The sequence below is a fragment of the Lactuca sativa genome, chromosome 7 (assembly GCF_002870075.4).
Source record: "Lactuca sativa cultivar Salinas chromosome 7, Lsat_Salinas_v11, whole genome shotgun sequence".
Lineage (NCBI taxonomy): Eukaryota > Viridiplantae > Streptophyta > Magnoliopsida > Asterales > Asteraceae > Lactuca > Lactuca sativa.
Genome location: NC_056629.2, coordinates 37,348,198 through 37,365,009, shown reverse-complemented (window position 1 = coordinate 37,365,009; position 16,812 = coordinate 37,348,198). Strand labels below are relative to the sequence as shown.

At 32.6% G+C, this 16,812-nt stretch overlaps 1 protein-coding gene across 1 annotated transcript; it reads right to left on the bottom strand.

Moving 5' to 3' along the window:
- Positions 1-8,696: 8,696 nt before the first annotated feature.
- On the bottom strand, positions 8,697-10,258 carry LOC111880719 (eukaryotic translation initiation factor 4E-1-like). Its single transcript, XM_023877139.3, has 5 exons — positions 9,905-10,258; positions 9,371-9,536; positions 9,172-9,297; positions 8,990-9,055; positions 8,697-8,908 (listed from the first exon to the last, which is right to left on the bottom strand). Exons 1-5 carry the CDS (start codon positions 10,189-10,191, stop codon positions 8,858-8,860), a joined length of 696 nt encoding a protein of 231 aa, XP_023732907.1. The 5' UTR covers positions 10,192-10,258; the 3' UTR covers positions 8,697-8,857.
- Between the last annotated feature and the right edge of the window lie 6,554 nt (positions 10,259-16,812).

Here is a 16,812-nt window from a genome sequence, read left to right as displayed (position 1 = left end):
AAGTTCTATGTTAAACAAATCGGAAATTGGGAAACAAATGCTGGACAATAAGCAAGACCATGTTCCATGTATTTGTCCGGCTGATATCTAGAATAGAGGATTATATGATCACTTATCTAAAATGGCGCTTCATAGTTCAACAGAGTTTAAAGAGCTACAATTGTTGATCAGTTCCCGAAGTCATACTTGCAACTATCGTTATTAGACTTACCTAAGTGGGAGACTGTTGGATATAGTGTCTAAGTCCATAACTATAATTGGTATGTTCTTGACCTGACCCGGAATGGTCCATTTGGGTTGCACTTCACCCGAACAATTTATGGATAATCTTTTGAGAATAGTACAAGTTATGATTTATTAATATATTATAAGTTCTAATATATTAATATAAAATCATATTATTTAATTAGTGTTGATCTATAATTAATCTAGAATTAATTTAGAGATCAAAAGTATGACTAATTAAATATGGGCTCTTGTATTTATATAGTGTAGGCTAATGCTTATTTGGAATGGGCTAGGCTTGCATGGAAAGTCAATGGATACTCCATGGAGCTTTAATCCATGGATCTCATGGAAATGAAAAGACATGGGTATTAAGGTTTACATGGATGTAACCCTAATCCACCACACTATATAAAGGAGACTTTGGTTCTTGAAATCACACTAGTTGTAGTGAGTATACTAAGAGGGCCAATTTCAAGGAGGTTGTTACTATTCTCTCAAAGTTCCAAAGTTTGTGGTGATTGGTGATTTCCATTTGAGGAATCCACACTATTGGTGCTAGGCTCTAAAACTCCAAGCAATCAACTACAACTACAAGGTAAGTAATTCTACTATCTTTATTTGATTCAAGTTCCCCATGCCATGCTAGATAGGATAAGAACCTTGGAAAAATAATTATTTGCATGTATATTAGTCAAACATAGATCCAAGGTTTCTAGGGTTTCATGTATACCATAGGAGTGTTAGAATGCTCAAAACCCATCAAGATTGTCCTTGTGACTCTTACATGCATATTGGTCGGGGCATGTTATGTTGGGTGGGGCCCGTTTTATGGACCGGGCCGATTAGTTGTCTGGTTCAGGCCTGATGTTATGTATGGTATATGGTATTTTGGGGAACACACTAAGCTTTGTGCTTATCGTTTGATGTTTAAAATATTTCAAGTACTTCTGGTTCCAAAGGGAAGGGCCCGGCTTGATCGCACATTCGCACTGCATCCCCTGGAGTCTTATTTGTCCTTATCTTTTTGTGATTTATATTTGATGTTTGAGACTACTTAAATTGTGATTATATTTTGAAATAAATGAATGAATGATTTGGTTGTTCTAAAATTGAAATTATTACCTAGTATTTTGGGACAATACAAGTTGGTATCAGAGCCTTGGTTTGACCGATTCGGACACACTCTCGGGTGTGTCTGGACTCAAAGTGAGGAATTAATAAAATCTTTTCAAAAGAAAATGCTTTTCTAAAAAGGTTTTTACAAGAAAGGTATGTGATGCATGCAATTAGTCGAGCTCAAGTACATTATTCCCAAAATACTCATACATGAATGTTATGCTTTAGTATGCTATTATGTTGGTTGCATGTTAGAATAAGGCTATGGATCTGCTCAGGATCGCATAATGAGTATGCATGTTAGGAGAAATACCTTTATATGTTTGTTATGTGTAGATTGCTTAGGTGCTTTAGGGTCTTTGGTATCGGCAGCGACCTTTCTGGCACGTGTGAGGGGGATTCCCCAAGAGAGCCTAGGAAGTACTATTATGTGTTATATTTGTGGTACCTATGATTCTTGAGGAACGTACGGATAGGTGTGGAAGGTAGTATTGGGCCCGTACTACTGAAAGCACGAGATCTGTACTTGAATCAAGGAAAGTCACGGAAATTCTAAGAAGCTTATAGTGTGATAGATCCTTATGGTTCTAGTTTTTGTTATGCACGCAAGTTTATCACGTCATAGATGTAACATTTATTATTCATTTGATTTACCTTTTGATCCTTAGTATGAGAATTTTTTTGAAAAGTTGGTCCTTTGGCACTTAAATGAGAAACGCGAGTTGTATGTGTATGATGGGCATATGTGGTCGATGTTCAAACCTTAATTTTTAGGGTTTGAGCCCTATTTAAGCATCATTAACTCCCACGACCTTTTCCCTCATCAGCCTCCATTGCCCACTTCGTCCTTTACAACCCCTAAACTCTATCGGTGGTGTTTTGAGCTCATTTTTTGTGTTTGGTGTCCACTCTTGAAGGAAGGAAGCCATTAGAAAGCAAGGAAGGAACTCTAAGCTTTGTAGATATGAGTTTTACACACCTTCGGCAACCTCCAGAAGGTATAAAGTTCTGAACTTGCTTGTTATCTCATTAGATCTTGCTAGATGTGGATTTTTGTGCTTATTAGTCCCATAATATTGTTCTATTTGGGTATCAGCTACGCTATACCAAATAAGTTGTCCTTATGGACGTTTTAGAATGACTTGAGTTATAAAAATGGGATCTTGATCGTTCACATCCCTCCATGCATCCATTTTAGTGACTTAGAACCTTAGGATAGGTTAGGATCCTAGTGTTGGGCACTTAATAGCCATGCAAGCTTATAAAGGTGGAAACTATATGATTTAGTACGTTATTTAGGACTGGATCTGGGTTTTGGACTAAAGGACTTAATAGATTAAGCACTTAATAGAGGAGAAAAAGTGGAAGCTAAGTAAGTTGGGCATACTTGAGGGTACGTTGCACGTACCTGGTCAAGACCTCGTAACCTGACCAAATGAAAGCACTACGCGGGGCGTAATAGCTGAGTACGCCAAGCGTACTTGGCCTGAGTTGACTCGATTGACTTTTTACCTTTGACCTTGACCCGGATTATGACCAAGTTTTGAACTAGGGGTATTTTGGGTATTTTGAGGTGTGAATTGACTTTAGGTCATTGTTTTCTATATAGGTGACCGGTAGAGTTGACATTTGGAGTAGCGTACTTCTCTGCTATCTTTTCAGACATGGAGAGTGCTCCGCAGACAAGTTGTTGCCTGGGGGTTGAGGGTGAGGTTTGCAGCTTGCCTTCTGAGAGATCAGGCTCATGATTGGTGGGAGGAGTTTGGTCATGTGCTGGGAGCAGAGGTAGTTGAGGCCATACCTGGCCTGATTTTGTTACCAGATTCAGATCGGAGTTTGCCCCTACTATTAAGGTGCAACAATTGGCAAGAGAGTTTCAGGACCTTCGTCGAACGACGGAGACTATGGCAAAGATCATTGTTATGTTCAGAGAGAGGGATTCACTGGCTCCACAATATGTTGCAGATGAGGAGAAGAAAAAAATGAGATACCATGATATATTTAGGGATGATATCAGGGAGTTTGTTAGAATTATGGGATGCAGGACCTTGGAGGACATGATTGATAGAGCTTGGGAGCGAGATATTAAGTTGGAGCTTTGGACGAAGTGTAATCCAACACAGGTTCAAAGAGTTGAGGATCCAGCAAAGAGATCCAATACTTTTGACTCTCGATCTAGATGCCAGCAGGGTCGTGACCGATGTGTCAAGTTTGGGAGGGCAGATGAGGGGAGTTATGGGAGTTTCTTCAATTATAGCCAGACTGAGCATTACAACAGAGATTTCATATGGGGAGCACTGATATGCTTCCACTACAACCAGACGGGCCACAAGAAGGCCGATTGCCAGCAATTATCTGGAGGGGTCGCAAGGGCACCCACTCCAACTACATTGAGGATTACTGATGGTCGTGAGGGGAAGACAGAGGCTCTCATGGTGAAAATCAGAGCTTTTCAGTTGACGGTAGAGGAGGCCCGAGCAGCTCCATACGTCGTCACTGGTATGTATCCTTTTTATATCATTCATGTCTCCGTTATTTATGGTTATATTGTATATGCTTATGATTAGGGATGCTTTTAGTCAATGGTGTGACCGTTCATATTCTTTTCGATTCGGGGGCTATCCAATCTTTTATGTCTCTTATGCTTAGCAAGAATTTTGGTGACGCTCCAGGAGCATTGGATTACCCATTAGAGGTTGAGATTGTTGATGATCATAGAGTAAGTGTTACCTATTCCTCTGCGAGGAACAAAGATTATCGTAGACATGGATTGGTTGAGTTAGAATGGGGTTGTTATTGATTGAGAGCACCAGTTGGTGAGAGTTAGAACCCCAAGCGGGGGAGAACTAGTTATTGATGACGAGGGTGCTTTGTGTGGACCTGCTATTTGCTCAGCTACGAGGGTTAGGAGGTATCTTCGTCAAGGATGCTTTGTATTTTTGACGTATATTATAGATACTCAAGTTGTAGAGAATAAGATTGTAGATGATGTACCTATCGTTCGATATTTCCATATGTATTTCCTGAGGATTTGTTGAAAATGCCTCCTGAGTGGCAAGTAGAGTTTCAGATTTATTTGTTACCAGGTGTGGCTCGAATAGCCAAGGCACTGTATCGTATAGCTCCTTCAGAAATGCGGGATTTGTCCACACTCGACACAGTTGCAAAAGCTATTGGACAAGGTATTTTTTAGTTCAAGTAGTTCGTAATGGAGAGCACTGTTCCTATTTATTAAAAGGAAGGACGGTTCACACACGATGTATATTGATTACCGGGAGCTGAACAAGTTAATGGTAAAGAACCGTTATCCACTTCCGAGGATTGATGATTTATTTGATCAACTTCATGATGCATCTTAGTTCTCTAAGAATGATTTGATGTCGGTATATCATCATATGAGAGTCAGTGATGAGGATGTTCAGAAGACAGCCTTCAGAACTCGTTATGGTGATTATGAGTTTGTGGTGATGTCATTTGGGCTCACCAATGCATCGATAGGGTTCATGGATCTCATGAACCAGGTGAGTAATCCAATCTTGGGTCACCTCATCAACCAAGACAATATATTGGTCAACCTGGGAGATCGAGGCCATGATGCAGTGGGAGGTCCTGAGGTCTCCATCTGATATTCAGAGCTTCCTGGGTTTGGCGAAGTATTATCGTTGTTCCTTTGAACCAATTGACGAAGAAGAATGTTACTTTTCGGTGGGGCCTGAGCAACAGGCAGTATTTGAGATCTTGAGGCAGAGACTTTGCGAGGTTCCGATAGTGACCCTTCCCGAGGATGTAGATGGTTTTGTAATCTATTGTGATGCTTCTATCATGGGTTTGGGGTAGTGCTTATGCATAGGGGTCATGTGATCACTTACACCTCAAGGCACTTGAAACCTCATGAGGCCAGCGAATTATCCTACTCGTGACCTGGAGCTTGTTGGATTAAGGTGTCTAAGGTCCTAACTAAATTGGTATAATGTTGATGAATTGAATTAAAGTCCTTTTTGGGTCTCCCTCAACATCTTGGATTAATCAAAGGAGATAGATAAATGATTTATTAATATATTAAATGATTAACATATTAGTTTGAAATAGTAATAATTAATAAAGAATTAATCAGAATTAATTTAGAATTAATTCTATGTTAATAAGAATTAATTAAAGGTACAAGGGCTAAGCTACAATTGTTTAATAGTTGAACAAAAGAGAGGGTCTATGACCTCCTTATGATATGGACGGTTTTGGTGCTCTTGATAGAGCTTTTAGAAGCCTCCAATTGATAAAAGAAAACTAGATTTGAAAAAAAAAATATTGAGTTCAAATCTAGGGTTTCTAGGATAATCAGCAGCTATATAAAGGGCATAACCACTTGCTTTTTCTTCCTAACCATTAACACAAGAGAATTCTGGAAATTCACATCCTCTCCCCTTTCTCCTTCAATCCTAAAGTTTTTTGAATTTTGGGTGTGACGCATTAGAGGCTGCCATACTTTTAGAGCTAGTTTGTCAAGGATACTAGAAAGGGTTTCTAATTGGCTAAATTGGACTTAAGCTAAAGGCATGTGGTTCTATTCATGAATTTGATTCATAGGGTTTTATAGTTTTTGTTTCATAAGTATGTTTCTATTAATAGTGAAAAGACATAGATCCAATTTAGGTTGCATGTACCCTTATGAGTTAAATAAAATTCTGCATGTAAAAATTGATTATAACATAAAAACCCTAACAGTGGTATTAGAGTCATGCTTTTTCAATTGATAATGCATAAAAGATGAAACCAGAAAAACAAAAACAAAAAAAACCACAATCGGTTCTGGACACAACGAGGGCATCCATCTGCCACGTCGTAGGAACTGCCTGGAATCTGAACTTCGGGATTTTCTTGCCACGTTGTGAGGCCTTCTTGCCACAACTTCACTCTCCTGTCTATCCTCTCAAAAGACAAGCTCACTGGTCCCAACTACATGGATTGGTTGCTCAATTTGAAGATGACATTGAGATATGAGAACAAAGAGTATGTTCTCGACACTCCAGTCCTAGAAATTGACAAAAAATATGCTACTCATGAAGAACTTGTTGATTATAATCAGCATGTTGACGATGCTACAACAGTCACTTGCATTATGATTTTACCCATGGCACCTGAGCTCCAAAATACCTATGAAGAGGCCCTATGACATGAACCATGCTCTTTCTAAAATGTTTCTCAATAAATATAGACAAGAGCGTTATGAATTCGTCAAGTCCCTTACGGTGTGCAAGTTGAAATATGGGGAATTTGTGTGTGCTCATGTGCAGAAAATGCAGAGACACGTAGAAATATTGGAAAAGATCAATGTGAAATTTTACAATGAGCTTGCTATTGACATGGTTCTCAACTCATTGCCAGTAGTTATGATCAGTTCATTATGACTTAACGTTTGAACAATACTAAGGTGTTGTTTGTTTTTTCTCAAAAGCTTTTCTTGACCACTTTTGTCTGCGCCCCGCAGATGGTGTGCAGACATTTAACCTTGCAAACCGTTTGTTTTTTAGAAGACTACAAACCTAAAAAGGTCTGCACGCCCTCTTCTTGAAGCAGACTTGGCCCATCCACTTCTTACCTCTTCAAACATATGCACGTGTAATTTCAATAAAAAGGATGCGGCCCTCCATTATAATTTGTAAGAAACAAAAGGCCACTGCTTTTTTATTTTATTTTCAGTTATGTATTTATTATATAAAAGCCTCACCCTTTTTTCTTTCTTCAATAAACCGATGTGGGTGGGACACATGACTTTCTTACAACACCCGTGTTTTCACAATTAGCATTACTTCAAATATTACATAAAATATAATTCAATTTAAAATAGTGTGTGAAGAAATATATTAGTTTTAAAACTAATATCTAATAATTTAATAAGTTAAGGGGCGAATACATGAAAATACAATAATTAATATGTTTCTAATTATATAAAACAAATTTTTTGAATTTTAAGTATTAATAATAATTTTAAAAAATTAAAAAACTATAATGGTGGTTGTATAATTTTAATTTAAGTGTTATGACACTATAATTATTGGAATAGCCTTTTAAATTTAAATTTATAAAAAATAAAAAATAAAAAAAAAATAAAAATAAGTTTATTTAAACTTTATTTTTTTACACATTCTGCAGAGTTTAAAAAAAACAAACAGTCTGTTTCCTGCAGACGTTTGGTCCACCTCTTCTTCTACAGATGTCTGCAGATATGGCTCGCAGATTGCAGACATTTTACCTATTAAAAAACAAACAGCACCTAAGACTATATTGATTAAGCTTCACAATCTATTGCAAACAGTTGAATCGAGAATGAAGAAGTCTCACTCCAACAGTGTTGCAGTTGCCCCAGTTATGGCTATCCAACAAGCCAAGGGTAAGAACAGAAAGAAGTCGTGTGCTTTCATTGTGGCTAGAAAGGTCATTGGAGAAGAAGCTGCCCCAAGTACCTACAAGAAGTGAGAGAAGCTAAGTGCAAGGTGTCTGGTTCTTCTGGTATATACTCTGTCCAAATCAATGACACTCGTATTTCAAATTCTTGGGGTCCTTGATACGATATGTGGTTTCCAAGAGATGTATTAGTGAGTTTGAACCACTAAATCGACCTTGTAGAGGTCTTCATTTATTTTTTGTACAAATCGAACTTCTAAACCACAATAACATCTCCTGAAAGGGTAACTATGCCTTTTTTGTTGACTTGTAAGTGAGTTTAAACCATTGGACCGACCTTTTATTTGTTGTACAAATTGAACTTCTAAACCACAATAAGATTTCCTAAATCAGTCAATTGGTTGATATTGCAACAAAATTATAAATGTAATGACATAATTGAGAAAAAAAATCCGGTGTCAAAATCAAAATTTTATGATAATATAGTGACTTCCTTGCAATTTGAAAGTCGGTGTCAAAATCAATTTTTTGATAAACTTAGGGACTTTATTGCAATTCGAAAAAAAAATGGTTACCGAGAGAACAATAGAAAATCGATCATTTGGTTGATATTGCAACAAAATTGTAAATATAATTGACATAATTGAGAGTGTCAAAATCGAAATTTTATAGTAATATAGTGACTTTTCTACTATTTGCCCAATATAAAATCTATTTATGGTTTGTTTTAGTGAAAATGGGATGAACGAAACAAAGGAAATTTTTGGTGTCTTCCATACATGAAGAAATTTTTTAGTCCTTTTAGGTTAAGTTGATTTAAATATTTTAGTCTAATCTTTTTTTACCATTGGATAACGATTGTAATGTAACCATCCCATGACCAGGTTTGAGGTTACAGTTATAAACTAAAGAAGGGCAATGCATGTCGAATCCAGTTTTAATTGGTCCATTCGAACCCATTTTATAAAGATGTTCATCAAGTAATCAAACTGGAACTAAAAAATCAATCTAACTAAACTAAAAACCAAATTGACATCTAACACTTCGATCCCAAATCAAACCATAAACCGAATACAGCATTCATGTAAATCTTTGAGAAATATTGCCCACATCATGTCGTGTATTTATTTTTCGCACCTCTATCAAGTTTCTTTGCATCCTCCTGAATGTAATATCACACACAATTATTAGTCAAAATCAAATGACTTACATGGATTAAAAACACACATACACACACACTTACATGGAATATGAACCCTATGACATCATTGTAATCAAGAAATTCCTTCCATTGCCTCCCAATACTCATCTGCAAACAAGCCCACAACTTTTTTTTACATTTATATATCTAAACTTTGTCAAATTCGTATCAAAATTACATTACAATGGTTTATGAAATTGAATCAAGAACAGTCTAAAAAGTACCTGAGCAGCCTCATTGGCAGCATTCTTGGTCCAGAGAGCTATCTTTTCTTGCCTTGATCTAACATTTACAACTGCACCGCATATCTCATCTCCATGGTCAAACTGTTCTCCGATCATTGCTAGCAACTTTTATATAAGAAAGATGTTAGAGCAAACATAATAACATGAATTCATATGAGTATATATCTGTGTAGAATACCGTATAGAGCCAACATGTGTCGGATTTTGACTTGGGAAAAGTCATGGTCCACTTTCCACCAGGAGCACAAACGGGGTCCTCCCATTTAGGCTCGATTCTGTTTTTGAAACAATGGAGATCTGCTCCTGCAGCCAATCTGCTTGGTTTATGTAAATTGTTGTAAAGGCTGCATGGATAACAAGCATCAGATTAAAAATGGAACAGATTAGAGAATTGCATCTGCAGATTCATCTTGTAAACATGATTGTATTCAATAAGATAGCCACAGCTCCATGGACGTTTTTTAGGTTTCTTTAATATACGATAATCTAAAGAGAAATCTTCAAAATATGGTCTAATTCACCGAGTTTCATCTGAGTTTACTAATTAATTTCGTTTAACAATCTGGAAACCGGACCAAAGTATTATAATGATTGAGAAAAGGAGAGAAATCGACAAGTTAGAACCTATCTGATTCACGTTAATATAACGAAGAAAGCGTATATTAGAAACGATCACAGAATTCAGAATTCAGAAACATAAACATAAACATACCTCCAGAATTCTTCAACAGTGGAGAAAGTGTAGATTGGACGGATCGAACTACCCCAAGCGACCTGCTTAGACTTCGCAGAAGGATTATCGAACCAAAATGTCCATGAATGCTCAAGCGGATGGCGTTTGGTTATGTCCTTGCCAGGTCTCGGAGACGTATCCCCACCACCGCCATTCTCTCCGCCTTCTTTCCGCCGTTCTTCTTCTTCTCCGTCCGATCGAACACCCCTGTGTTTACTCGCATCATTCGTCTTTTGCTCCTCCGATTTCTCTACCTCTTCCACCATCTTTCTATCTCTCTCTCGAATAATGTTTCTCTCTCTAATCTGAAACAATAACTGAAATTTCTCTCTCTAATCAGAAATAATAACTGAATCTGTTTATGGATTGAAATTCTGTTAAGCTTATTGGGCCAGACCCAGTGTCAACTCACACTCAAGCCCAATTAAACCTTGTTTTTATTTTTAATAAACAATTTTAGTCTTTTATCTAAAAATCGTTATAACAAAATAAAAATAATAAAAAAAAATTGTGAGAAAAAACAGTGATAAGTTGTTTTATTATTTAATACACTAAATGCCTACGAAAATGTTCAAATTATCAGTGCCCAATCCAAAATAGCCGGTGTGATATATCTTATGTTGGTCGGAAATTATTTATTGTAAGTGTTTGTAGCATGCTACCCAATTTTAATAATTAAATAATGGCTTAAATGAAAATGTTCAAATAAATCCCCCATTTCGTAGATGTCACTGTGTTTTAAAAGGCATAATTAGTGGACTAACATGACTGAATACCCTCCTATTCATCCAACTTTGAATTAACCAATTGAAGCAAATAATAGCAGTCTGGTGAATTTAACTACGGTTATATTATTTTTTTTTAGTTTTCTATGGGTTTTAGTTTTGTTATTTTGATGTTCTTTAATAGTAACCATATATGGGCTCTTCCCTAATTAGTTGAATGTCATTGTAATATGTTTGTAAGATATTGTCTTGTTTTGTATCGTTTTGGTAAGAAGAATGAAAATGATGGAAATATATTAGTGTTCAAAATACAAATACAAATACGAAAAAAAAAAAAAAAAAAAAAAAAAAAAAAAGAGGTTGTTTTATCATAAAATACATAAAGCATGTTACATAATTCAAGGATAGACTTCCAATGCTTCTAGTACATCGGCGTTATAATAAACATCCAACTTTGGCATTGTTGGCCAATAAAATTTGCCTCTATAGTTGGGGTCAGCACATGTGCATTTTTAATTCTTTTCCACTAACTTGATGCAACAACATTAGCAGTAACCACACAGACAAGTGTTGCAAAAGTCAGCTTACATGACCGATTAATGGGAATCGGGTAGAGGTCTAGGCGTCTAATTAGAAACTTGGTCAAAATCGGTCGAATTCGGTTAAAATCTGAAAAATTCGGAATCGGAAAAACTCATAAATTTTTACTTTTTTTTAGAAAAAAAAAATCTATAGTTGTTATTAATATTCATCTTTTGTTATAATTTTTAATAAACTTGTTATATTTGTTATATATATAATTTTCTTAAAATAAATTTCATGTAATTTATCCAATCCGAGTACTCCCCACCTAGACCGAATACTCGCTAGGCGTTAGTCAAACGCCCTTAGGAACGCCTAACGAGTTTTGTAACATTGCAGCAGACCATGTTAATCCCATCAAAATAGGGTATCGGAGACGGATGTCGACATTCATGTCTTAAAAATAATAGAGGGATTGTGTCACATAGAAGACCTTTGACATGTTAAAAACAATAACTTGTAAAATAGGCAAACAATGATATCGTAAGAAACACATGAGTAAGAAAACATGGAAAATCATAACAATAGGGAATGAATCCGACAACCTGCATATAGGAAAAACAAAGGGAGAGTAAGTCGATGTGAGCAGTAAAACAAAACATGAATAAATTATAATACAAGCATATAGATTAGAAGCATGTATCAACAACAAAAATCATAAAACAAAAACATAGAAAGAGACTAAGCTACTCAACTCCCTTAATGTTAAGCATTTGCATCCTCTTGAGGTCATGTCTTCTAAAAAAACAAGGTTTTTTTATGTCTAGCCTCATACTATCATCTTTATTCTTTCTAGGACGTCGTCTCCTTCTATTATCATCAATCACCATTAACTCAACCCTTCTTCCATTGTTGATGGTACGACTCAATAGGATCGGCGACGGCCCGGGCCACACTATGATTTGGGCTCTAAAATTATATATATATATATATATATATATATATATATATATATATATATATATATATATATATATATATATATATATATATATATATACCACACGTTTTTGTTAAAAAATATAAAAGATGTAGTAGCTCAATTGGTTAGAGATATTATATGTAGCCGCCTCTCTTTATTTGAGTTTTTAACAATAATGGGGTAGTTGAAAAAAATATTTACCATTTTAGTGTATTTTCAAAAATATTTACCAAAATAGTATTTTTCTTATTTTCTTTACTTTTTTAGTTTTCTTTTCAGTTTTATTATTTTATTTTAAATATCTTTTTTTTCTCTTTTATTCACCTTTTTATTGTTTTTTTATATTTTGTTTTTAAATGACAGCTTTTATTTTAGCTTTCTAACCATTTTTTACTAGTTTTTTTAATAACATATTTTTTTGATCTTTTTTTTCTGTTTTTTTTCCTTTTTTTAAATATCTGTTTTTCTTATAAAACTTTTTTACCATCAAATTTTCGCCATCAAAAATTAAAACTACAATATATTTTAAGGTGCAAAAACTCCAACATTCACATACAATATTTTTAAGGTAAAAAAAAAACAAACAAAACCTCAACATTGTTTGTAGGGCTGTTCACTATTTGGATAAAACCAAATTGTCCAATTGGACAATTTGGATTGGACTATTTGGTTCGGATATTCGGATTTTTGGATTGGTTTTCAACAAAACTGAATTATTATTTTGGATTTTGGATTGATTTTGGTTTATAAAATAAGAACCGAATAGTCCAAAAAAAAAAACGAATAAACATTTATTATTTATAATATATATCTATAGTTATTTATTAATTATGTAATTTATTTTTTCAAATAGGTTAAAAAAACATTTCACCCGATAAAAAAAACTTTAATATGCATTTTCTCTCAAAAGTTTTCTATCTATAAAATACTTAACTACAATATATATTCTTAATAGTTGTTTATAAATTTCAAATCACAAATAAATAATTTGTTTTCATTTTTTGTGTAAAATTGGGTAATATTATAATTATTTGTCATTTTAAAATGTTTTGATTTTTGAAAACCGAATTATAAAAACCGATCCAACCGAATTGTAATTGGATCGGATCGGATCGGATTTGAATTTAGTTTGGATTATTCGGATACATGTTTTGAAAACCGAAGTTAATTTGGATTCACTTAATTGGATTGGATCAAACCGATCCATCCAAACGAACACCCCTAATTGTTTGTTTAAAAAAAACACCACAAAATAAACTCCAACATTGTTTATTACAAAAAAAAAAAAAAAAAACAAAACAAAAACAAAAAACAAAAACAAAAAACATCACAATTAGCTTGAATTTGAACCGGTAACAAATCCTTACCAGTAAAAAAAAAAAAAAATAACCACAACAAATATCATAACAATATTTTTTTAAAGTACTTCGGCATAGACGGACATTTTTTAGATTATGCCCCGTTTGCCTACAAATTCCACAAAGATTGGCATTTCTTCTTTCTTTAATATCCATACCGAAAACGATGTCTGTTCATGACAAGGTAGTTTAAAAAAATATTTTTATGGTATTTGTTGTGGTTATTTATTTTTTTTTACTAATAAGGATTTATTACCAGTTCAAATTTAAATTAATTGTGATGTTTTTTTCTTTTTGTAATAAACAATGTTGGAGTTTATTTTGTGGTGTTTTTTTTTTTTTGTAATAAACAATGTTGAGGTTTTGTTTGTTTTTTTTTACCTTAAAAATATTGTATGTGAATGTTGGAGTTTTTGCACTTTAAAATATATTGTATTTTAAATTTTTGATGGCGAAAATTTGATGATAAAAAGGTTGTATAAAAAAACATATATTTAAAAAAAACATAAAATAAAGTAAAATAAAAGCTGTCATTTAATATATATATATATATATATATATATATATATATATATATATATATATATATATATATATATATATATATATATATATATATATATATATATAAACAATAAAAAGGTGGAATAAAAGAGAAAAAAATATTAAAAAAGAACTAAAAAGAAAACTAAAAAGTAAAGAAAATGAGAAAAATATCATTTTGGTAAATATTTTTGAAAGGGCACTAAAATGGTAAAAAAAATTTCAACTACCCATTATGTTCAAAAACTCCATGTTCAATTCCGGCAATTATTAGCGTTTTGCTTTCATATGCCTTTTATTTTTTTCAATTGTTATAAGTAAACTACTAAATCATACGCCATTTTATTGAATTTGAATTCAAATTACAAAAATGACCCCTTTATTTTTTTATTTTTTTTTTTTTTTTTGTTATTCATAAATCATCCAAATTATAAAAAGTCTATTGACTTTTTTTGTTTTTTTTTAACAAACAATCCAAAGATTCATTTCATTTAAAATTTTGATGTTTTTATTGCCAATTACCATTTTTAATGTTTCTGTTCATATATAAAATTTTCTAACTTGCACTTTTAATGTATACTAATTAATTATTGTAGATTTGTTAATAAAAATCATAGTAATATATTGTTTAGACGGGACATCTTTAAGTTTATTTTTTACTTTACAATTTTCACCAACATTAGATTTTTTTATAGCTTTTTCCAACACCAACCCGACAGTTTTTCAAAATGGTCCAGTTGTTCAGTCGTTCGATTTTTTAATTTTTTTTTGTTATTATTTTTTAACTAACATCCTTTAAACACACTCCAATTTTTTTCAATATATATATATATATATATATATATATATATATATATATATATATATATATATATATATATATATATATATATATATATATATATATATTGCCCTGGGCTTCAAATCAACATGGACCGGCTCTAGTCTCCTTAGATATATATATATATATATATATATATATATATATATATATATATATATATATATATATATATATATATATATATATATATATATATATATATATATATATATATATATATTGCCATGGGCTTCAAATCAACATGGACCCGCTCTAGTCTCCTTAGACATATTCATAGAATCTCAATCTTCCTTCTCTCAACTTTCTTATAAAGAAAATTAAATAAATGTTAATGTTTTACCTACAATAAGAATGTGTTTTTTTGCCCCTCTTATCTAACACTCCACATCAACATGTCATATCCAGATCTCTTTCCCTCGAGCCCACTCGAGCCAGTTTCATTTTTTTCTCACTTTTTTCAATTCCACCCATTTTTCAAACTTAAAGCATCTCTAATGGTTGTATTATGTTATCATTTAAAATAAATGTCACATCATCATATAATCAATCTTGACCACTAAATAAGTTCCAACTCCAATGGTTAAGCATATTTAAAAAGTTTTTTTTATAAATATAATTAATTAACTCTCGTCTATTTAAAATGATTTATAAAAGCTTTATATTTAATTAGTTGTTTTTTAAACATATTATAAGTTAATATGAAATATTTTAAATTAGATCATCATTAGAAATTAGTATGTAAACATTTCATAAATGAAAAAGCGTGATAAGAATAATTAAATAGTTAAATAAATGGAAAATATATAAATTTAGAATATAATCAAAGGGTAAAAATAAAATATAATAAAAATAGAAGGAGTTAGATATTTAAAGTTTTATAGTATATTGACCACTCAATATATATATTGAGTTGTCGATATAAATATACAAAAAACAATCTATTCCAACGGTATTAAAGTACAATAAGCTATGAATCAATAATAATAAACTCTAAAATAAGTTCTTATTGGAAATACTCTTAATTACATAAAATTTGTATATTTTCTTATCTCTTATCGGTTATCCTTATTATTTTAATAAAATATTTAAAATAAATAAAAGCCAATTAATAAAACATAAGACAATCACTTAATTTAAAAAAATAATAATAAAAAATAAAATAAAATACATTCATTATTAGAGAAAAACTACAAAACTAAATACAATTTTTTAAAAATAAAAAGAGCAAAAAAAAAATTAAAATATGTATATGCAAAAATGAAAATATAAACTACAAAAAAAAAAAAAAAAAAAAAAAAAAAAAAAAAAAAAAAAAATCAATTACAATTATAGACAAAATTGCAAAAATGCTCTCCGTGGTATGCATTTTTTGAGATTTTAATCCAAACCCCGACTATTTTGGATTCGTGGTCCTTTTGGCCATGTTTGTACGTAAATTTGGTCCCTTGTAAAATTAAAATGATTATAATGCTCTTCTGATATTTTTTTTTATGTTTTTTCTATTTAATTTAAATGAAAAAGAAAATAAATAATTAGTTTAGGCCCACATCTCTCTCTCTCTCTTGATTTTTCTAATCTTGTACCTCTCCCTCGTGAAACCAACAGAAAATTCAACAAAAATATTTCATCTGTATCCACCAAAAGAGTTTAGAACGCTTCTTAATTAATTTAGTCTCTAACATGAGGCATGGTGAAAGTATCGCATACCACCTACTTCTAGCCCTTCTTCTAGTAGCCATCTTCATCTTCATCATGTTAGTTATCTTCATCATATGGAAGAACAAGAAGAATGCAAACTCAAATGAGACAATCCACAAACTCAAATGAGGTAATCCCAACCTTCTGAGCCTATTTCCACCGAGCACCCGTTGTCAAACACCCCCAGAATTGCTGTTGTACTATCCCGATACCCC

What these genes read in the sequence shown, in the direction of transcription:
- LOC111880719 (XM_023877139.3), bottom strand. Translation starts at nt 10,191, where the DNA reads ATGGTGGAAGAGGTAGAGAAATCGGAGGAGCAAAAGACGAATGATGCG. An exon ending in ACTGTTGAAGAATTCTGGAG is followed by an intron (nt 9,537 to 9,904) that starts GTATGTTTATGT and finishes TTATCCATGCAG; the next exon opens with CCTTTACAACAATTTACATA. An exon ending in ACACATGTTGGCTCTATACG is followed by an intron (nt 9,298 to 9,370) that starts GTATTCTACACA and finishes CTTATATAAAAG; the next exon opens with TTGCTAGCAATGATCGGAGA.